At 50.0% G+C, this 22,654-nt stretch overlaps 1 protein-coding gene across 2 annotated transcripts in view; it reads left to right on the top strand.

Moving 5' to 3' along the window:
- The window catches only part of ARHGAP33 (Rho GTPase activating protein 33), a 52,763-nt gene extending 33,358 nt beyond the window's left edge, over positions 1 to 19,405 (top strand). For both annotated transcript variants that reach the window (XM_077932075.1, XM_077932074.1), the window contains 10 exons: positions 221 to 365; positions 3,141 to 3,223; positions 3,411 to 3,518; positions 5,122 to 5,267; positions 7,555 to 7,744; positions 8,106 to 8,251; positions 8,849 to 8,923; positions 10,699 to 11,259; positions 12,492 to 12,856; positions 13,395 to 19,405. In XM_077932075.1, the coding sequence (XP_077788201.1) occupies positions 221 to 365; positions 3,141 to 3,223; positions 3,411 to 3,518; positions 5,122 to 5,267; positions 7,555 to 7,744; positions 8,106 to 8,251; positions 8,849 to 8,923; positions 10,699 to 11,259; positions 12,492 to 12,856; positions 13,395 to 14,537 (2,962 nt within the window). In that variant the 3' untranslated portion in view covers positions 14,538 to 19,405. The remainder of the gene's footprint in view (positions 1 to 220; positions 366 to 3,140; positions 3,224 to 3,410; positions 3,519 to 5,121; positions 5,268 to 7,554; positions 7,745 to 8,105; positions 8,252 to 8,848; positions 8,924 to 10,698; positions 11,260 to 12,491; positions 12,857 to 13,394) is intronic.
- Positions 19,406 to 22,654: the final 3,249 nt, after the last annotated feature.

The following is a 22,654-nucleotide window of genomic DNA, read 5'->3' on the forward strand; positions in this document are numbered from 1 at the left end:
TGGTAAGGCAAGGAACAAAGGTTTCAGTCCTCTCCCCTACCCACTTCTTTTCATGTATAGAATAGAATCACCCCTTTGGGCAGACATGCAGAAAGCTGCCTCGTCACATCATGTTTGGCCCTAAGTAGGCCAAGCGAAAGGTTGCCTGGCTGTGGGTCACTGTGCAATTTGTCTTGCTTTGTGTAATTTCTCTCTTCCCGCGGCTTCCTATCTCCTCCAGGCACGAGTTTGACAGTGAGCGAGTGCCTGAGCTCTCCAGGGACGTCTACTTACAAGACATCCACTCTGTCAGCTCTCTTTGCAAGCTGTACTTCCGGGAGTTGCCAAACCCGCTGCTCACCTACCAACTCTACAACAAGTTTGCTGTGAGTCTTGCAGACCGCCGGGAGAAGTCTCCCACCCACTCAGCTTTCGGTCTCTGCTGCCGCCTCTACCATTCCTCAGCTACCCCTTTAAGAAATCGTAGAGTTGGAGTGGTTTATGTAGGCCATCTAGCCTAACCCCTGCTCAATGCAGGAAATCCAGAGAGCTAGAAATTCAGAACTAGAGTGTCCACAACAGACGGCTGCACAGCCACTGCTCTGAATATATTTGAGATAGCTACCACCCATTGTTGTTACTAGGTAGCAGAATGAAATCCAAGGTGGGTTCAGGTGGGCTTTGGACCATATCTGAAATGACTTTGCCTCTCATATCCATCCGCCACACCACATTCGGGAGGGGAGTCCAGAGCAGGACTCCGAGCTGCCTGTGTGCAGCATTATCATTCCGTTTATAAGTTGCTTTGTGCAATGTAGTCCTCAGGGCAATGCATGAGCATACAGCGGAACCTCGGTTTTCGAACATAATCCATTCCCAAAGACCGTTCAACTTCTGAAATGTTTGAAAATTGAAGCCTGCATTTCCAGAAGCATTTATGTCCGGAAAACTCAATAGGGAAGCTGTGTGGCACGTTCGGCTTCCGAAAAGCGTTCAAAACCAGAAGCATTTACTTCAGGGTTTTCAGTGTTCAAAAGCCAAAACCTTCGACTTCTGAGATGCTCGAAAACCAAGGTTCCACTGTACTAGAAACAGTAAAGTGAGCACAACTTGTGCCAATGACCCCTCCCTTTTCCCCTGCCAGATCCATCACCTGCCCTGTGTGCCAGGTGAGTTTCCGTGGGCGTCCCAGTGTCTCAGAAACGGCAGCTGTTGTGTGCTCAAACTGTCAAGTGAGAGTTGGCCGTGCCGACTCCGTGTGCGTGTTCCCAGGGCTAAACAATAAAAATTGGAGTCGTGGAACAAAAGAAGAAGAAGAGGGGGTGGAGCAGTGGAGTACAATTACATCGCCCGCCAACGTTGCTGCCTACACAATAATATGTGCAGCAATTTCTCCTGACTTCCTTATTCTTTTGAATCACCTGATCTTCGTGCTGGGCTATTTCAGGCTTGGTTAACCCTGCCTCCCTCTTCCTCTCCCCCCCTTCCTTTTAAATTCCTTGTGGCTTGTATTTGTGATACTTTGAGGGGCAACATCCAGGCATGGCTAGTGATAAAAATGAGCAGGGGTCTTCAGAGGCATGACTACACCTTCTCAGTCAATTGAAAGCTGGAGCAGAAGGGATTGGTGGTGTCGCTAAGCGTACCCCAGGGATGTTTCAGCCCCCTTTCCTGAATTCTCAGCTTTCATTTTAATAACGACAAGCAAGGCTTTCCCCCTGTTACTTGGGGAAAATATAAGGAAAAACATGCATGCAGTAATTTGCTCAGTTGCCCGCTAAGAAGTAAAGTTGTTCCCATCATCCAGTGTTCTGGCCAAAGAGTGCAGAAGCACTTGAATCATGGACAACTGCTAGGTCCTTCTTTTTAAAGGTTGTTTCTGTAGATCTTGAAGTGATTTACAGCAGATAAACATATATAAATATACACACAGAGAGATAATAAGTGCAATAAAAACATTGCAAAATTATTACCATTAAAATAGGTTAACTACATAAACAGTATCCATGTTCATAATAGCAATGAAATGAGAATGGAAGGTTTTGTTCCCCGCGCTCCAAAATCTGCTTTGTAATTTATTTATTTTTCCTTATCACCTTGCTTTGTTTTGCTCCTGTTCATGGCCTTTCAACAGCCTCCACACTTTCCCCTCCCTCTCTAAAAAAGATTGTTCTGTTTACTCTTCAAATACCCAAGGGCTGTCACATTGAAGAGGGCAAAGATTTCTTCTATGTTGCCCCAGCGGGCAGGTCTTAACCGCACATGCTTAAGTCATAGCTGACAACGTTTCCCTTTTTTAAAGGGAAATTCCCTTATTCCGAATAGGATTCCTTGCAAGAAAAGGGAAAAGTTGACAGCTATGGCTTAAGTGGCAGGAGGGTCGATTTTGGTCAAATGCTAGAGGAAACATTTTTGGGTTGGGAAAGCTTTTCAACTTGCTGGACCAGGGTCCTTATCAGGGCCGGCCACCTGTCAATCACCTGTCGCCATAACAGTGTTAGTTGTAAGACAAGTAAAAGCGTTCCAAATGGAAGAGAAAATTAGGAATTTAGTAAAGGAGGTGGCTTCCTCAAAACAAAAGACCTTAATTGTCAAAGGCCAGAGTAAAGAGGTGCATTTTTAAGATTGTAAATTCCCCTGTGATTTTTGGATGGAGGACAGCATGCAAATTTAATAAATAATGATGTTCAGAAGATGGCAGAGGCTGTGCAATGAAGCTGCCAGATGCGCCTCTTTGGGGAGGGAGTTCCACAATTCAGGGCTTGCCGCAGAAAATGCTCTCTTCTAGACCACCATTCTCCACATTTCCCAAGGTGGTGGAACCACCCAGAGGGTCCCCTCTGCTGATCTTAACACTCGAGAGGGACAGTAGGGATAGAGGTGGTCTTTCAGAGATTTGGGGCTCTTGTCATTTAGGGTTTCAAACACTAATGTGCACACCTTGAATCGGGCCTGGAAGCAAACTCTCCCAGTCCTTCTCCACAGGGCTGTGCACTGGATCCGGTTGGACCCCAAACCGATATAGGTCAGCTCTGGATGGGATCAGGGCTGGTCCAAATCACAAGCTTAGGGGGAGTGGTGCACAGCCCTAGTGTTCCACAAGAGGCCTGGCTAGCACGCTGACTCCTTCCCTCTGCTTTCCCCCCGCCCTGTCGTCGCAGGAGGCCGTGTCTGTTTCTGGGAACGAGGATCGCTTGGTGCGAGTGCACGACGTCATTCAGCAGCTGCCCCCACCGCACTATAGGTAGGCGTTGCTTGAGGCGCGAACACGGTGCCCGAGGTGGCTCTCCCAGCGAGGGGAGGGAGGGTGAATGCAAGAGCCCTTGCAAGGGGGGGTGGTGGAATGGTGTTGAGGGCGGGGTTTGCGAGGGGGCCGGCGGTCCGTCGAAGCGGACTGTCTAGCTGTAGCAGCTTCTGCTCTGTCCCAACAGGACCCTGGAATTCCTGCTGCGGCACCTGGCCCGCATGGCTATGCACAGTCAAAACACCAGCATGCATATCCGCAACTTAGCCATCGTTTGGGCACCCAACCTGCTGCGGTGAGACGCCCAGATCAATGGCCCTGCACCGGCACCCCCCACCCCAACCCGCCCCGTGCCTTCCCTGTGTTGCCACGATGCTCCTCCGCCTTGCACCTTCTCCAGCTCTTGCCTGCAGCGCTCTTTCAATCCTCTCTCCATTGTTCCCGCAGCATTTCCCCTGTACTAACACTAGCCCTTACCCATAACTCTCTGGGGCATGAAGTCGACCCTTCCTGCACTCAGCCCTGAGGGATAAGAAGCTACAGCTCTTAAGCAGCTCTTGACTTTCCCCATTTTGTCCCCAGCATATTCTGGCGCTCTGGCTCAGGTCTCAGACTGTGTGAGATTGGTGGTGTGTGTGTGTGTGTGTGTGTGTGTGTGTGTGTGTGTGTGTGAATCTTAGAATTATAGAGCTGGAAGATACCTGGAGAGCCCTCTAGTCTCCCTCCCTGCAGTGCAAAAATCTTTTGCCCAATGTGGGGATCGAACCCACAACCTACGGAGCTATGACTCAGGGCTAAGGGGGGCGGGTGTAAGAAGGAGGTATGTTTTGGCCTTGCCCACCACCTGAATAGGCTCCCCAATCCTTTCCCCCTAGGGAATGTGATTGTCAGGTTCCCTACCCCTACCTTCAAGGGATTGTTGTGGGGCCCTACCCAGGCATTCCTGTTTAGGGCCTCTAGCTCAAAGATGGCTAGCGGGCAGGCTGTATCAGTTCCCCCATGACTCTCCTCCCTTGCAAAATAATAATAATGTTGTCATCCTTTTCACTGCTCCTGGGGGTCCCTGCTGTGATGCCATCATGCCCAAAGGGCTTTTTTTTGGTGGTGCCTCAAGGCTACCCACTTCCACAATTCAGCCACACCCACCATACTTGGGTACGACGACACCCTGTGCAAGGCCAACATTTGGCGCCCTCCCCCCCAGCCCCAGTCCTCACGCTGTCTTCCCAAAGGCAGGGAAGGAGACCCCTGGCCTTGGGAAGGAGACGTGAGGGCTCTGGCAGGGTCCTAGAGCTTTCCACGTCTTTCCTAAAGCTGGGAAAGAGCTAAGTAGGCTTTGGGAAGGAGATGGGAGGACTCTAGGACCTTGTCAGAGCCTCATGCCTCCTTCCCAAAGCCCAGCGCCTTGCTTACTGGGCTTTGAGATAGCACCTTCCTCAGCTCAGCACTCAGTGTGTGCACTGTTAATCTGTCCTTGCACCCGCTCTGGCCTTCAGAGAGTTGACCAATGCAGGCCTCGGCCTGGAAATGATTAACCATCCTTGCTTGAGAGCTTCATCTCCACCTGAGCTTTTACTAGCATTTATTCTACCTTCCCGTTTAGCTCCTGATCTTGACACCTCCCCATCACTTACCCACAGTTCCCTGGGGTTTCCCTCCCAACACCAGCCTCCTCCTCCTCCTTCTCATGGGGCCCTTTCCACATTCCACATGCGCTTCTATCATGCTGCTTTGTGGGTCTGGCCCTTCTCAGCCATGTTACCGAGGGACTGTGCCCTCTGGGCTTTCAACGATGATATTCTGGGGCTGTGAGCACGTGCTTGTCCCCTCCCCAGGCCCATCTTACAGGAATACGCGGCTCTCTAGTAATCCCTCCCCCTCGCTGCTTTTTACGGCAGGTCGATGGCTCTGGAGGTTGTGGCACAGTGTGGTGCCGATGCCTTCCAGGAAGTCCGAGTCCAGTCCCTCGTGGTCGAATTCCTCCTCAACAACGTTCAGGTGCTCTTCAGCGACACTTTCACCTCCGTCGGCAAGGACAGCGCAGGTAGCTCACACCAAAGGGGACTTTTTCTGAGGCTGCTATGAAACCTGTTAAGAAATCCCTCTGCCTCATTGTCACGGAATTGCTTGCTTGCTTCAGAATTCTTGAAGGAAACCATGACAGTTCAGGTTGCTTGGATTTGTACGGTCAATGGAGCCCCGTTCTCCTTGCCACTGTTCTCCAATCTATTCCCAGGCAAGGAGCTGTCACCGGTTTTCCTTGATGAAGAGGCCCCATCCACACCAGACATTTAAAGCACTTTCATACCACTTTAAACAGTCATGGCTTCCCCCAAAGAATCCTGGGAGCTATAGTTCGTTAGGGGTTAGGAGACCCCTTGCAGAGCCACAATTTCCAGAGCTCCCTAGGAAGAGGGATTGATGGTTAAACTATCCTGGGAATTCAACCCCTAGGGCTGGGAGAGACTCCTGCCTAGAACTTTGAAGAGTGGCTGCCAGTCAGTGTAGACAAAACTGAGTTAGATGGACCAGTGATGTGTCTTATAGGGCAAGGTCCTATGTTCTTTCTTATGGGGCCTCCCTAGTTTGTGGGGTATAATTCATCTAATTGTTGGCAGAAGTGAAATTAAGTAGAAATGAATGGATACAGAGGGCATTCTGGGAAGGTCTGGGTTGAAAACTGCTGCTGCTTTCACCCCTGAGCTATGGGATGATATGGGATGTTACTGGGATTCTTGAAAGCATTTCATTCTTGTTCACCATGAGGTCTGGCATAACATTGTGGGAGTTCCAGTTTGAGCATTTCATTATATTCAAGGGTGCAAAAATTCAGGATATATATGGGAGGGCTGGCATCTGGGGCCAGGGTTACTAAAGAGGGCCAGCTCCCTTGGAACTGGCTCCTAAAATTATCTCTCTGGCTCCTAGATTTTCCCAACAATAAAATGCTCCCCCACTCTGGGATGGGTGGCAGTGGCAGGGGAATCATTCATGCGCAGAACAGAGGCTGAAGGCAAACATAACTGTTTTTTATTTTATTGCTGCCTTTTTAATTGTTGTCTCTTGTTTCATTTGTTAGCTCCTTGGGGGCCTTCAGACAGAAAGGCAGCCTATAAATTTTTAAGCAAACAAACAAATATTTAAAGAGCCCTGCCAGGAGGTTCGTCACCTACCAAATGAGCCTGGTTTTGCAATTTGCATGGCAGGGGTAGGTGCCAGCAAGTCGAATGCTGATTCAGCTGCCAGTTTCACTCCTCTAATGATTCAAGAAAGGTTTCCTTTCAGGCAGAATGTACACTTTTTATATGTATGAATGTATGTATGTATCTCTTTTTAAAATACCAAATGTTTTTAAAATAGTTGCAAAATGCAGCCGGCCCTTTCATTGTACAAGATGGACCGCTTGTCTTAGGTTGTAGACTGGGAAAAGTAGCAAACCGATGCTCATCTCAGAGCATTGGGTCATCTTTCTTTCTTGGCATTGTGTTAAAACACACCTGAATGCTCCAGACCAGCAAACTGCCCAAACTGCCAAGCTTTTGTAGAGGTGGACATACTAGCTGATGATCAATTAAGCAAGGACATTTGATTAGCAGCCCCTGCCTGCTACTTAGCCTCTTAATTCGCATGGAAGCAGTAAGGGTGTACTTAGTTTTTCACACATGATTTCTCCATCCTGGCTTTATTTCTGTTAAATAAATCATGACACGGAGTCATATGTCATGTGTTGTTGTTCATCTTAGGTTGCAATTACCTAATGTTAAGACCTGCTAATGGGACACGGGTGGCGCTGTGGTTTAAACCACAGAGCCTAGGGCTTGCCGATCAGAAGGTTGGCAGTTCGAATCCCCGCGATGGGGTGAGCTGCCATTGCTCGGTCCCTGCTCCTGCCAACCTAGCAGTTCAAAAGCACCTCAAAGTGCAAGTAGATAAATAGGGACCGCTCCGGCGGGAAGGTAAACGGCGTTTCCGTGCGCTGTTCTGGTTCGCCAGAAGGGGCTTAGTTATGCTGGCCACATGACCCGGAAGCTGTACACCGGCTCCCTCGGCCAGTAAAGCGAGATGAGCGCCAAAACCCCCAGAGTCGATCACGACTGGACCTAATGGTTAGGGGTCCCTTTACCTTTACCTTTAAGATCTGCTAAGGAACAAATGATTGCTATGATGTCCTGATATGCAAAACCACATAATGCAAAGGGGGTGTACTTTCTTTTCCCTATCAGTGCATGCAATCCTAACTCTGGGCAAGTGTGGGCCTGGCTGCCTGTCCGGACGGTGGGCCATGAGGCCATATCCCTCTTTGCACTCATGCAACCTGTCTCCTCCAACAGGGCGCTGCTTCCTTCCCCGACCCAAATCCCAGGTGGTCAGCTGCCCCTCCACCCGATTGCTGTCTCTGGAAGAAGCACAGGCACGGACCCAGGCCTTATGCAAGGCTACCAAGCCAGAGGCTAAGCAGGGATCCAACGATCTGCAGGGGCAAGGGAAACTTTCTTCTGTGTTGAGCTCACCTGACACCAGGTAATTGGGCTTCCATGTACAGGTGCAGTATACCTCTAAACATCAGGTGGTGGGAGAGAACAACAAGGGGTTTCACATCACTTTGATGCCCTGCTTTCCTGTTGATGGTGGAGTAAACAGACCTCACCCTGATCCGAGGAAGCAGTTCTTACGCTACTGTGAAGACCATTGTCAGATTGCTGCGTGCAATGACCCTTTGAGAGCTGATGTTTCAGAGGGAAGTGGGTTGTAGGTTGTTTTTTATTTTGTAAGTGCAGTGACAGCAGGCAACTGGGACGGCTCTCTGCAATCTGGCACAGGCTCAGACTGCTTAGCTGCCGGAGCTGGTGGCCTCGGGCTGACCTGTCTCTCCCACCTGCAGGCAAAAGGCAGAAAGTAATGGGAGGCTGCGGAAGACGTCAGGTCCTAGCTGGAAAGCCTTCTTCGCCATTGGCAAAACACCGGTCACGTTTCGCAAGAAATCACACCGCCTTGGAGACCTTTTTGGGCTTGGAGAGTCTCTGCCAGGTGAGAGACCTGGTCAACACCCGATCGTGGGTTGCTTTCTTCATCCATGGATTTTCGGGACAGTGTGCAAATCAGGAGCGGCTCCTCCAATCTGGGAGGGGCAAGGTGGCGATGAGGCCAGAGTTGTAGCAGCACTGGGTTTGCTCCACTAGTGTGTTCACACAGCCCAGACCTTGCCACTGCTTCACTCTTCCTGGTAGGTTGCAGTGGTTCCACTACTGAGAAGCTGTTCCACCACCCTGCCAGGCAAGTGGCGAAAACATATTACAAAACAACAGGGAAGTGTGGATAAGCCCCCGGTCAGCACTCTTAAGGGCTAGAAACTTGCTTTGTTTTTAAAAAGAAGCTGAGATACACAGACGCTCAGTTCTGCACCAGATAATAAATTCCACAGGTGTGGTGTGCTTGCCCGGTGTACAATATATACTGCCTGGGAACCTGAAACGAAGTCCTCCAACTAGCATTCCTCTATGGCTTTATATTTATCCCAGAGTGGATAAAGTTTGTTTCATGGGTGAGGATTGGAAGAGAGATTGAGACCTTGAGATAAGGCCCTTTTCAGTTAATAACCTACTTCCTTGTCCTGTCTTGTTTCAGGCGGCCAGCCTGAGACTGTCACCTTGCGATCAGCCAAGAGTGAGGAGTCCCTGACATCGCAGGCCAGTATTGCAGGTAAGAGGAAACCTCATAGGCTGGGGTATATGGGGAGGTGGGGGCACAAGGGGCTGCCACCAGGGCTCCTTAGGGAGGAAGTGCAGGATATAAACTCAGTAAATAAGACAGAATAATAGCTGCATAGACTGCCAACCTTCCGGGTGACTTTTGCCTTTGAAACAGGTGTGGGGAAACTGTGCCCCCCCAGATGTTGTTGGAACCTAACTCCCAGCAGCCCCAGCTCTCACTGGTCAAAGATGATGGGAGTTGTAGTTCATTAACATCTAGAGTTCCCCATCCCTGCTACAAAAACAGGTTGCACAAACCTACCTTTAGACTTGCAGCTGGTAGCTGCATCCATTCCCTCTGCTGGACAAACAAGCAATCTGAGCACAGGTCTACAGGGTAGGTTTCTGTGGCTTCTGTTCATGGCTTTAAACCTGATAGGTAGGGAGCCAGCAGCTGGCGGTGCTTTGCCCGTGAGGGTCCTGCCTCTACAATCACTGGCCAAAAAGATTGTAGCAACATAAGGAAACTGCCTTGTGCCAGCCATTTGCCAGACTGCTTGGCCATCAAGTCGAATATTGTCTATTTCAGGGCTGGAGGACCTGTTGTTGGACTCCAAATCCCATCAGCCCCAGCTAGCATAGCCAATGGTCAGGGATTATGTAGTCCAGCCACACCTGGAGGAGAACAGGTTCCCCACCCCTGGCCTACTCAGGTGGTACCTGCTTCCTAGCCATGCCAGGTATTGAAACCGGGACTTTCTGAATGCAAAGCATATGCTCTGCCATTGAGCTGTGGCCTTGCAAAGGGGCAGCCATGTATGCTGAAGCTCTGCAGGATGTAGAAAGCAGGGCTGGGCGATCTCTGGTTTCCACCAGCTCAACGTTGCAATATACCGATATATCACAAGGTCTGAAATAAGGATGGAGCTATGTAGAGGCACTGGCTGGCTTCAGGGTTTTCCCTGCATTGTGATTTTTGCTGGCGCCTGCTGTTGTGATTCGCTGCCCCCCTGCAAGAGGCAGGAAAGAGCTGAGCTGGCAGAGTTAACAGTTCAGAAATTATGAAACCGATAACACAATATTGACCCAGTTTGGGACGATATATCTCCCACCCTAGTGGATAGTTTCAGGCTTGCACCCATTGCCTTTCAGGGGGGATCTCTAACTGCGCACCTGTATGCAAGCAGCCAGTCTCCCAGAGGCAGAAGTATAGACCACATAACACTGGTATTGAAAGACCTACATTGGCTCCCAGTACGTTTCCAAGCACAATTCAAAGTGTCGGTGCTGACCTTTAAAGCCCTAAACGGCCTCGGCCCAGTATACCTGAAGGAGCATCTCCACCCCCATTGTTCTACCAGGACACTGAGGTCCAGTGCTGAGGGCCTTCTGGCGGTTCCCTCATTGCGAGAAGCAAAGCTACAGGGAACCAGGCAGAGGGCCTTCTCGGTAGTGGCGCCCGCCCTGTGGAACGCCCTCCCATCAGATGTCAAAGAGATAAACAACTACCTGACATTCAGAAGACATCTGAAGGCAGCCCTGTTCAGTGAAGTTTTTAATGTGTGACATTTTAATGTATTTTTAATCTTTGTTGGAAGCCGCCCATTATTATTATTATTATTATTATTATTATTATTATTATTATTATTATTATTATTATTGCCCTGTGTGGTGCTGAGGCTTGCCCCTTTCCTCTCGGATGTGCATCTGGTGGGTGACAGTGAGCCAGGGAGTTGCATGTCCTTTACCTGTGTGGGTTTTCTCCTTTCTCTGTCCGTGTCCTAGGCCTCCCCAAGCTGCCCTGCCTGCGACGTCCACACTCCAGCAGCGATGCCTTCCCTACCCTCAAGCCTTGCCGCTCATGTTCCTCTCTGGGCTCCTCCGTGTCCGGCCGTGGTGAGGGTCTGGCGGCCGGGGCGGCAGATGTGGCCGCCCGGCGACGCTCCTCCTGGCTGGAAGGCGACTCGGAGCTAGACTCGGAGCTGGAGCTCAGCCCCCCCGGCCTCCGTGGCCTGGACTTTGACCCGCTGACCTTCCAGTGCAGCCCCCCGGCTTGGCGGCCCTCGCTCTCGGACGACTCCGGGCCTCCGAGCCCCGGGCGGGCGCTCTCTCCCTGCTCGCCCCCCACGATCGGCAAGGATACATCGGAGCCGCTGCCCGTCTCCCTCCCCGAAGAGATGCTGGAGATGTTCGCCGGGGGCGAGGCCAGGGGCCCCGGTGGGCATGCCTCTCCGCCGCACATGATCTCAATGCTGCTGTGTGCTGCTGGCGGGCAGCTGAGCGACAGCTGCGAGCGTGAAGTCCGCTGCAAGATCACGCAAGCCAAAGGCCGCACGTCGCCACTCAGTAAGTGTTGGTGCCTTGTGGGAGTCGGTAATTCTCCTCAGCTAGGGTGATGTATCAACAGAGCACATGGAACCCCTGGGAAGCCTTCAGAGATTTCCTGCTCCCTGCAGAACATCTTCCAGACATCTTCCAGATGTCAAAGTAACGAAGTGTGTATTGTCTCCAGACACGAGAGAAAGCTAAACTATAGATAAACTGCTGTGTACAGTTATTCTGGTTTTATGCTATATACCTGAAGGAGCGTCTCCACCCCCATTGTTCAGTCTGGACACTGAGATCTAGCTTTGAGGGCCTTCTAATGGTTCCCTCACTGCAGGAAGTAAAGTTACAGGGAACCAGGCAGAGGGCCTTCTTGGTGGTGGCGCCCGCCCTGTAGAACACCCTCCCATCAGATGTCAAGGAGATAAATAACTACACAATTTTTAGAAGACACCTGAAGGCAGCCCTGTATGAGGAAGCTTTTAATGTTTGATGTTTTATTATGCTTTTGTTTTTGTTGGAAGAGTGGCTGGTGCAACCCAGTACAATTAATATTCTTATTCTTATCTTAACACTACTGCATGAAACCCACAGCCTCTTCCGCTGACTTTCCACAGATTCAGAGTCAGATCCTGACATGCAAACAGTACATCATCAAGACAAAACACGCACACAGAGGACATAATGAAAGCAATGCCCTAGAGACAACTATACAAATCTCTACACATAGGCATATTTCCTGAACCAATGGGAAGGTGAATGACTCAGCAAATCATACACCCGGTATCGCTGGTGTTGCTATGGTAACCCAGTGCACCTGGTACCCTTATCTCAGAACCTCCAGGCGTGGGGGATGTGCTTCCCAAGGCATGAGTCCAAGCATTGTGTAATTTAACCCATTGCTCAAATTATGCCAACAGTAAGGACTGTTTGCTTCCTGCTGTTATTACTGTGAAGTAGTAGCGGAGCAGCCTTTGCCCACCTGGTGCCCTCCAGACTTTTAGGACTACAACTCCCACCGGTCCAGGCAGCACAGCTGACGGACAGGGATGATGGGAGTTGTGATCCAGCAAAATCTGGAGAGCCGCAGGTACCACATCCTGCATTCATCAGGAACCTCCCTGTGCTCCATCCTGGAAGAGGAGCAACAACCAGTTATAAGTTTTTCTGTTGTGCTCCTAGTCCTGGAAAGATGCTTCACTCCAATGGGAGGGCCGGCTCTAATCTCTCCCTTTCCCTTTTTTCCTATTCAGGCCCGAAGGCCGAAGCAGCTCCCAACTCCCCCGGCGTGCTGTCTGTGCTGCGGCACATCCCGCCTCCGCCTCCCCCCAAGAACCCAGCTCGGCTGATGGCGCTGGCGCTGGCCGAGAGCGCCCACCAGGCGGCGCTGCAGCAGAAGCGCCAGAAGCAGACTGGTCGCGGGCAGCGAGAACCCCGGACGCATTTCCGACGCTCCCTGTCGCTGGAGTGCAAGGCGGGAGAGATGACGAGTGGAGCGCGGGCGCTCTACTCCATGGTGCGCCCCAGTCCCAAGGCCCCCGGTCCTCCGGCCCTGCAAGGCCAGGCCAGGGGCAGGAGCATTGGCAGCCAGTTCCGTAGCCGGCAGGGGGAAAACCAGGTGAGGGCCTTGTGGGTTCCGGAAGCGCTGGGCTGGGGTGAGAACTTACGAGGGCTCCTGAAAGGTGGAACACTTCCCAGACATTTAAGAGCAGTGTATTATTTAATAGGGACACGAGTGGTGCTGTGGGTTAAACCACAGAGCCTAGGACTTGCCGATCAGAAGATTGGCAGTTCAAATCCCCATGATGGGGTGAGCTCCCGTTGCTCGGTCCCTGCTCCTGCCAACCTAGCAGTTCGAAAGCACGTCAAAGTGCAAGTAGATAAATAGGTACCGCTCCAGCGGGAAGGTAAACGGCGTTTCCGTGCACTGCTCTGGTTCGCCAGAAGCGGCTTAGTCATGCTGGCCATATGACCCAGAAGCTGTACTGTACAGAAGCTCCCGTGGCCACTAAAGCGAGATGAGCACCGTAACCCCAGAGTCAGTCACGACTGGACCTAATGGTCAGGGATCCCTTTACCTATTATTTAATAAACTTGATATTTCCACCCCAGTCCTTAATCGTGGCCCCACCTCCCTTGCTTTTCTCTCTCTCCAGGTGCCTCTCAGCCAGGCGTCCCCCCCGAGCAGCTCGGATTCCTTTTCCCCCTACCGGAGGGTCCTTGCTGACCTCGCCCAGAGAGACCACCCGTCGCAGTCCTTCTCGGACCCCTACCACCTGTCCTCCCCGTCTCCTGCCTCACCAGGTGCCTATAGCTTCCGCCACCAGCCGCCTCCCCTGTCTGTGCCCTGCCCTGCCCCCTGCCAGCCTCTAGACACCTACCCCTTGCCCAGCCAGCCTATTGCCCCGCCAAAGCCCCCGCCTCCTCCGCACTTCCCCTTAGCCGCTGGCCACTTGCCCTTCAAGAACAGACCCCCTGCTTTCCAGGCCTACCTCCCGGACCACCAGCTCCGGCACCACGGCCGTTTCCCGGCCTCCTCCCGGGTGGGGGTCAACGGGACCCCCCCTCCTCCCCAGCTGGAGCACGAGAATCTCTACTATGAGATTGTGGGGGAGCCTCCTGCCTACCCAGGCCTGGCCCGGCCCTGGCCTTCCTGCCCTCCCCCGGAGTATTTGGCCACCTTCAACGCTTCTTACGGGGTTTTTGAGCGGCCGTGGCGCCAGCCCCTCCTCCCCCCAGCACCCTCCTCCCTCCAGCCCATCTTAAAGAACCCCCGGGCGCACGCCCAGCCCACGCCTCCCATGACGGCCCGCCAAGAGCCCATCTACGTCAACATACCGTTCCCTGAGCCCCCATCCACCACCCCTCCGCCCTCCCCGCCACCTGAAGCGGCACACCCCCGGAGCCACTCCGACCCCGGAGCCCCTCAGCCTCTTTCACACCACAGCAGACCTCCGTTGCCTCAGAAGCAGAGGCTCGGCTGGGGGTATCCCGCCACGGGGCAGTACCGCCACCTCATGGATGCTTTGCCCTGCAGCCGTACATTGTTGCAGCTCTACCGCCCGCCTCCGGCCTGCTGGGGCCGCTCCCCCTACGGCCCGGAGCCCATCATCACCTACGATGGACCCCCTGCCCGCCCAGGGAGCCAGGCCTCGGCACCCGCCTCGTCTCTACGGAAGCTGGATGAGTCTCCGCCACAGTACGGCAACGTGGAGAGGAGGGAGGGGTCTCCGTCCGGGTGCTACCTGGGGCCCAGCTGGACCGTGTACACAGAGGGCCAGACGCACAGCTACTGCTGAGAAGGCCACCAGCCTTGGATTCTCGGGGCTGGGCTCCGGGTCCTTGCCCCCTCCTCTCCCCCACTGGTGTTTATGGAATTATATTGTGGTACTGTTTGCTGTGGGGAGGGCGCGGGGGGAGGGGATGTGGGTATTGGAAGGAAGGATGTGTCGCTATAGGTCCCAGGAACGTCGTGCCCAGGCCCCTCGCTGGCTGCTGCGCCTGCCTGTTTTGAGGAGTGGCCTGTGGTTTTGTTTTGAGAGCACACAGATCTCCAAAGGCAGCTGCGGAACCCTGCATGATGTCCCCCACACTTCGACCGGCATGACATCATGGCAGAGCCTTTGATCGCATCGTTTTAAGCCTCTTTTTCGCCGTAACGGCTGTTTATGTTACGCTCCATGCTACGTCTCTCGTTCCCAACCCCTCCATCTCCACTGCCAGCAGTGGATTCCTAGCACCTCCAGAGGAGGTCCTTCATCTCTGGTGCAAGGGGCACAGTGATGTGGCTGAACCCCACCCCTGGATGACGTCACCTGGTTTGCTTCGGTAACGCTGACCCTAAGATGATGACTAGGGGAGCCGTATGATGAGGGTGGCTGTGCTCCTGGAAGTGCAGTTCCCTGAGCTGGCACAGTGGGGCGCTGTTCACTTAGCTATGCTATTGCGTGACATCGCTGGGTGATATTGCAGGCTCTTTGAAAGCTGGGGACGGACCGCGCACTGATCACTCCCCTTAAAAAAAATATCACTCCCCTTAAAAAAAATATCGTCGAGTATTTCCATCCAGGATGAGTTCTAACTTTTTAACCGTTGTTTTAACCCCATTAAAACATTAACAGCACCCAGCCACTCCCCTTTCTCCTGCTTTCCCAGTTCCTGGTGAGAGGGCAAGGCACAAGACTCTTGGTTTCTTGCATATGTGCCAGGGGGGTACAAGGGATTCTTTCGTTAGAGTAATGTGACCAGGCAACCTCCTGCTTCCTCTTCCCAGACCATATGTTTGTGGCTTTTAAGCCAGGCAGACTTTGGCGTCTCCAGAAGCTTTAGGGGCGGCAGGCAGGCAAGGGGAAGGTCAGCCACGCATTTGTGAGTTTACTTAGGATTGGAGGGTCTTTGTATATCGGTTTGCTTGTGTGGGTTTGTTTCTTTTAGTGGAAAGTAAGATGCATGTGTGCTTCGCATGGGATGCTTATGTAAATTTTTGTGTGTGTGTGTGTGTGTGTGTGTGTGTGTGTGTGTGTGTTTGGGAACTGGGTTTGTGTGTGCCTGGGAGGACATAGAGTTGGGTATCCATGTCTATATGGTATGTGTGTTGTGTTGTCTGGAATTGGTGGGCGTGCGTGTGTATGCGTCTGTGATGTTTGTAGATATTTCACGGGACAGTATTTTAGGTATGTGGGGTGGGAGGAAGGAGGGAGGGGAATCTATGCCTTATTCCCCTTTTGACCAATCACACCTTGACGCAAGGGCACAGGTGACAAGCCCCATGCGATTCCCACTCCACAAAAGCACTTTTATACGGCCTATAGGCTTCTTTGGAATCCTCATGATGTCAGATTCCTTTTTTAATTTTAAGGAAGAAAAACAATTACTGATGGCGATTCCTGCCCCCACATCACTTGGGGGGGGGGGAATGAGAACACTGCCTGAGCGCGATGCAGACAAATTTGCACACGCATTTGGGTCCTATTGATTTCAATCAGAGTAAAGCTGAGCATGCGGTTAACACTCCCCCACTGAGCTCCGTGTGACCTCAAAGTCATGCCCCGCTTTTAACTGCCTGATCCTACTGCATGTTTACTTGGAAGTCAAGTTGTACTTGGCTCGATGGGACTGACACCTGAGTATGTGCACATAGGATTGCAGCCTTAACCCTCGTCTTTTCAAAGCCCCTTTTCGAAGGGTCTGGATTCCCTCGTGAGGTTTGGGATCAGCCATATCTGGATCTTGGCCACCCCAGCTGGCTGGCATTCTCTTGTGGTGAGATCCAGATCCTCCCTCTCCATTACCAGGCACCGGCCATCTTAAAGCAGATGATACTCGTGTATGTATAAAATGATATGCAAATGACTTGGAAATAATTCTCCACCTCCAATATGGTTTTCAGTGTGAAACGTGTGCCCTGACTTAAGAGTTTCGGATCCAGGACTGATGGACAGTTGAAGCTTTTGTTTTAACTGCAGAAACTGCACTAATCTAGCCCTTTCTTTCTTTCTTTCTTTCTTTCTTTCTTTCTTTCTTTCTTTCTTTCTTTCTTTCTTTTTTCCGGTACTACTGCTGTGGCAATGACTTCCAGACTGCCCCAGGTCCTTTACCCTCTTATATTTCCTAGCTTTACATAGGAGCAGTTTGTTGCAGGCTGCTTCTTGTGTTTAATTGCAAACACGTGTGAGCACATTCCGAAAAAACTGGTGTCTAAAAACCCACGTAAAGCATGGTGCTGGAACTGCAACCAGTGGCCCTGGTCTGTGTTGGGGTGGAAAGTCTTTGGGAGTTTTTGCTGCATATTTATTTGCTACGTGGGCAGAGCAGTCCTGTGGCCCCTTGGGAAGGGCATCCCAGAGGCCATGGGAATCATCTGTTTTCCATCTCCAAGGATGAAGAGATTGAGAGAGAGAGAGTTCTGAACTGGGGAGGGTGTGAACCAAAGGAAGTCCCCAGAATAACCCCCCCAAAGAAGAGAATAAATTACACCAGCTCCGAAGGGATGGGGGAGAAATTTGATTCAGTTGGCGTTTAGAGCCAAATCTATCAGATATGCTCTTTCCCAAACAATCAGAAAACCGAAACATAAAAATGAATACATTTGTGAAAGAGACATACAAAAATGCATTGAATTAGGAGAAATTGTTTGCAGAATTGTGTGTATTAGGGCTTGTCCACACATGCACTTTCCCCATTCCTAGAAAGCACTTGCCCTGCTATTTCTCCTAAAAACCCGCTCTTTAAGTGTTGATCTGAACAAACATCAATCCACGGAAAACCCAATTGCTGTTTGTTCTGATTCGACCCTAGAGAGTGGGTTTTCCTGGAGGAAAGTGGTGGGAGAAGTGGAAACCGCATACAGTGATTATTCTTAGAAGAAATCAGCACTAACATGCTGGTGAATTTTCACACAGATTGCTTTTTAACTTGAAAATTGCTGAACAAATGTGGAGAACCGAATTTAAGATTGGAGGAAAGGAGAAATGGAGAGAGCCAAAATGGACAGATCTTTCAATCTCTTGCCAGTTGAGGAGCTGATGTGTTTTATTGCTTTTTTATTTCATCTCCCTGGAGTAATGGGATGGAATTAGTTAAAAACAAACAAACCAAAAAGCAGAAAAGGACGAAGGAGCACAGCAGAACCTCTCCAATCTCATTTCTGTTGGATGTTGGATCAGGCAGAAGAACTGCCTTTAGTCCTGTCCCACACAGGATTGCAGCTCGAATGTCCAAAATTTGGGGGATGCTCATATTCACAAGTAAATGCTAATAACCCAAGGTGACTTTTCAGAATGCCCGAATACACATTTCAGACACAGACAACTGCTGATAGCTCTATTTAGATGTGTTCTAGCCATGCACAGCTTTTGCCTGGGTCTGCTGATGTGCCTATGTAAATGTGACAAAATTTTGGGGATTCACAGCAGGATCATCATAAAAATATATACTGTATTTTTTACTCTATAAGGCGCACCAGACCATAAGACGCACCTAGTTTTTGAAGGAGGAAAGCAAGAAAAAAAATATTCTGAATCTCAGAAGCCAGAACAACAAGAGGGATCGCTGCACAGAGATCCCTCTTGCTGTTGTGGCTTCTGGAATAGCTGCGCAGCCTGCATTCACTCCATAAGACGGACAGACATTTCCCCTTACTTTTTAGGAAGGAAAAATTGAGTCTTATAGAGCAAAAAATACAGTACCTTCCATGAGAGATCAAGGTGCATATTGCTGTTCTGACTTTCTGGGCAATTAGATTGTAGATGTAGGTGCAGTTTCGGGGCAACCACTGTGCCTTTCAAATATAATGTTCTGTGCAACCCTGAAAATGATTCCTGACCTGGGAGACCGACTATTCAATTGTACATTTGGCAGGAAAATGGGTGAGACCTGCTTTGGCCTGGGCCCGACCTGCAGCAGAGCGAAGTGGCATTTATTTATCAAATAGGCTATCCGGATGGTTCGCAACCCATTTCTGAGACGGTAGAGCGGACTGTACCACCACAGATTGCAGGTGGGATGTGTCTGGGGTGTCCCATTTTTGTAATAGTATCCCCTATGTGAAAAATGAGGGTGGCCAAATGCAAAAGAGGAAGAGGGCTCCTGCGCCTTTAAGAGTTGTGCAGCCGATTTCAGCATGTGTCGCTTGCCACGCACAACTCTTTTGCATTGCATCTGGGCACTCTAATGGAAAAAATTGTAAGTAGAAAGTAGCACAACGGAAAACAGGCTGTGCAAGAAATTGCCTCCCTGATGCGCCAGTTTTCTTCCTGCATTTCATGGGTAAGCATTTAACAATGGTATTCCCCACTCGTGGCTTGAAGTGGTGCAGTTATCTCACTCCCCTTGGCATTGCACCACCTCGTTTTGCTGCCTGCATGCAAACAAACAAACAAACACCAAGGAATTGCTTCCTATTGTTTCCTCTGTGTGATGTCTCCCAGGGTCTGGCATCAAAGGGGTCTGGGGAGGGGAAGGGGCAGTCCCACATTCTCTGATGCTGTGAAGCTGTCACTGCCACGTGTGTCTGTGCCTGTGTTTCTAAAGGCCAGCTTTTACTCACTACCCTGATGTGCTGCATCCTTCTTTTCGGATATGAATCGACTTCCCTTTCTTCCTGGACTCTTGTACTAAATGGCTTAAAACAAAACCAATTAACAAATAAAGGCAAACTGGCAGCTTGGGCATGTGGTTTCTCTGCTTGCAAGGAGACGGATGGGACGAAACAGGGCTTGTGTCACTTGGGGTCGTGTTCATCATCATCATCATCATCATCTTATTACTGAAATTTATATCCTGCGCTTCTCTTGAAGGAGCCCAGGGCGGAAAAACACATCAACAATACAATACAATTTAAACTTCTAAAAACAACCTTCTAAAAACCAGTTGAAAGCCTCCAAAAACAATCACGTACTCTTGCAGTTTATAATTTCAGGGCTGCCGGATCTTTCAGCCACCAAATGCATGGGTAAACAGGAATGTTTTTAGGTTAAGAATGTGGGAGACAGATGAACCTCTCTAGTGAGGCTGTTCCACAAACACGGAACCACCACCAAAAAGGCCCTGTCATGGGTCACCACCAACCAGGTCACTAGGCCTCAAGCCTGCCTAGGGGTTGCCTCTGGGCCCATGCCAACCAAAGTTATCTGCTCAGAGGACATACCAATCCAGAAGCTAGACATGAACATCCCTGTCTCTTTAGAAATAGCCAAGCAGGCACAAGAAACTCCTGTCTCCACCCGAATGCCACCAGGTCCAATACGATCTGGTGACTAAGCCATATGACACCATCCACACATTTGCACCAATAGACCAGGGATGTCGGTGGTACTTGGCCGCAGCTCAATTTTGCTGTTGGTTTCCTTTTATCAATTCTGGATGTTGAGGGTGAAATAGGAGGTTGGTCATAGTTGTTTCCTACACACCACTACCAAACAGTGAGGCTAAGTGGTGGGTTCCTCAGCTCAACATCTATTTCACTATATATGGTGAGAGGAGTAGGCCCAATGGTGACCAGGCCATTTCCGAGGGGAAGAAGAAGGAAGTCATACCATCACCATTCCTCCTCTTTCTTAGAATCATAGAATCATAGAGTTGGAAGAGACCACAAGGACCATCGAGTCCAACCCCCTGCCAAGCAGGAAACACCATCAGAGCACTCCTGACATATGGTTGTCAAGCCTCTGCTTAAAGACCTCCAAAGAAGGAGACTCCACCACACTCCTTGGCAGCAAATTCCACTGTCGAACAGCTCTTACTGTCAGGAAGTTCTTCCTAATGTTTAGGTGGAATCTTCTTTCTTGTAGTTTGGATCCATTGCTCCGTGTCCGCTTCTCTGGAGCAGCAGAAAACAACCTTTCTCCCTCCTCTATATGACATCCTTTTATATATTTGAACATGGCTATCATATCACCCCTTAACCTCCTCTTCTCCAGGCTAAACATGCCCAGCTCCCTTAGCCGTTCCTCATAAGGCATCGTTTCCAGGCCTTTGACCATTTTGGTTGCCGCCCTCTGGACACATTCCAGTTTCTTGTGAATGACTTCCAGGATTTGCTGTCTTATGTGCCCTTGGTACTTGGTGGTTTTTGTTTTGTAAAGTTAAACACATGCTCCTTCATGCGCTGTCTTATGAACACCTGTTATTTTTAGAGCGCGCCCAGATGTTTCCTCTCTGGGCAGTTTCCCAGGTCAACGGGGATGAATTTTCATGCTGTTTAAAGTTTTGTAAAGTCTGCTGGCTAGTTTCATATCCAGAGAGAGCTTTTTATAGTATCTTTTAGCCTTTTCACCCATTGCAGTCATTTATTATTATTATTATTTTTAATGAAGAATGTGTGTTTAGAACATAGGCTGCATGTACGCAACACATCTAAAGTGCGTGATTTGCCCCAAAGAACCCAGGGAACTGTAGATTGTTAATGGTGCTCCACAAATTGTAGCTCTACGAGGGATAAACCACACTTCCCATGATTCTATGGGGGAAGCCATGGATTACATGCCTTAAATGCCCTTCCCTACTTTAACCATCTATTTGGCACAAAATGAGCTGTGATGATACAGTGTTGTACTTCTTTACTTACCCATCCGGCCTCGCTGCAAGCTGTGAAGTTGCTACCAAAGAGTGACAGTAGAAAAACAATTTCTACAACTGGAGGACTGATTCACACATGATCTAGACAGCCCTTGTTGTAGGAAGTAACCTGGAAGTTCTAGCACCCGTCTTTACAACCTGTTATAGCAGGTTCACACATGCCCATTAACGCTAGCTGCCGCAGTCACCAAATGCAGAAAACACGAGGTGAAACCCAGTTTAAAGAAGCCCAGGGTGGCATTCTCCGATCGCCCTCCCTCCATTTTACCTTATCAGCCACCAGGATAAAAGATGGTGATTTGCCCAGGGTCACTCTGTGAACTTTGTAGCTGGCTCAGAGGGGCCGAGCCTGTGGTGTATGCAGGTTTGGTGGTGCTTGGGATGAAAGTGGGCCCCTAGCCAGCACAGTTCCTTGGCAAAGACATGTCACAGCATCTATCCTGGGAAAGTAACAGAGGAGAAGGAATTTGGAAAGAGGTAATCAAGTGAGTCATGCCTCTTCCCTCAGAGGGATGTAGTTTTCTGCTCAGGGCAGGGAAGGGAGAAGCAAAAGAGAAGGGAAGGAATAATATGACCAGTCATATAATAAAGTTGGACATTCATTTTGCTAACTTCAATTTCAAACTGGAAGTAGGTGGGACCTGGCTGGCTCCAGTTTGGTACAGCATCCCCATCCACTTAGGTTTACTTTTTTTAAAAAAAATATTTTTAACTGAGTTTCAGGTTCTGGTTTAGCTGAAGGTGGATAAATAGGGCTGTTAAATCTGTGTGCTGTGATGACTAGGGATGTGAAAAAGGCATTGTTTTCTGTGCCATCCTATTCACATGCACCTGTGCTTTCATTCTGCTGCAGTTCTGCTTCTGACAAAAGCTATTGTTATTCATCTTGCTGTCTACTGTGGTGGAATTTTACCGTTCAGTACAAATGAAATACAATGCAGATGTGTGTGCGTGCGCATACACAAACAATTAAGTCTCATTTGCAGACTGAAAACAACAATGGTGAGTACCAATCCTATTCCTTGGATTGCTTTCCAATCTGGACGTGCCACAAATAAGCAAACCTTGGCAATTTTTGCTACCATTTCCATTTGAATTCTCCGACATCCCTAGGGGTGATCTGCCTATACAATTAGGTGGTGAGAGATCTATTGCTGTCGCTATTGTTAGAGCAACTGGAAATGGAAAGCCCTTGCTGATCTACTGCAGTGATCTGTTAGTGGATCCCCACCTACCTTTTGCTGCTCATTTCCTCCATCACCTTCCAGTAAGCGAACAAGCCAGATTAAATGCCATAGTTCTCAAAAAGAAAAAAAAACACACACACACACACTGTAGC

The sequence above is a fragment of the Podarcis muralis genome, chromosome 7, assembly GCF_964188315.1.
Source record: "Podarcis muralis chromosome 7, rPodMur119.hap1.1, whole genome shotgun sequence".
Taxonomy (NCBI): Eukaryota; Metazoa; Chordata; class Lepidosauria; order Squamata; family Lacertidae; genus Podarcis; species Podarcis muralis.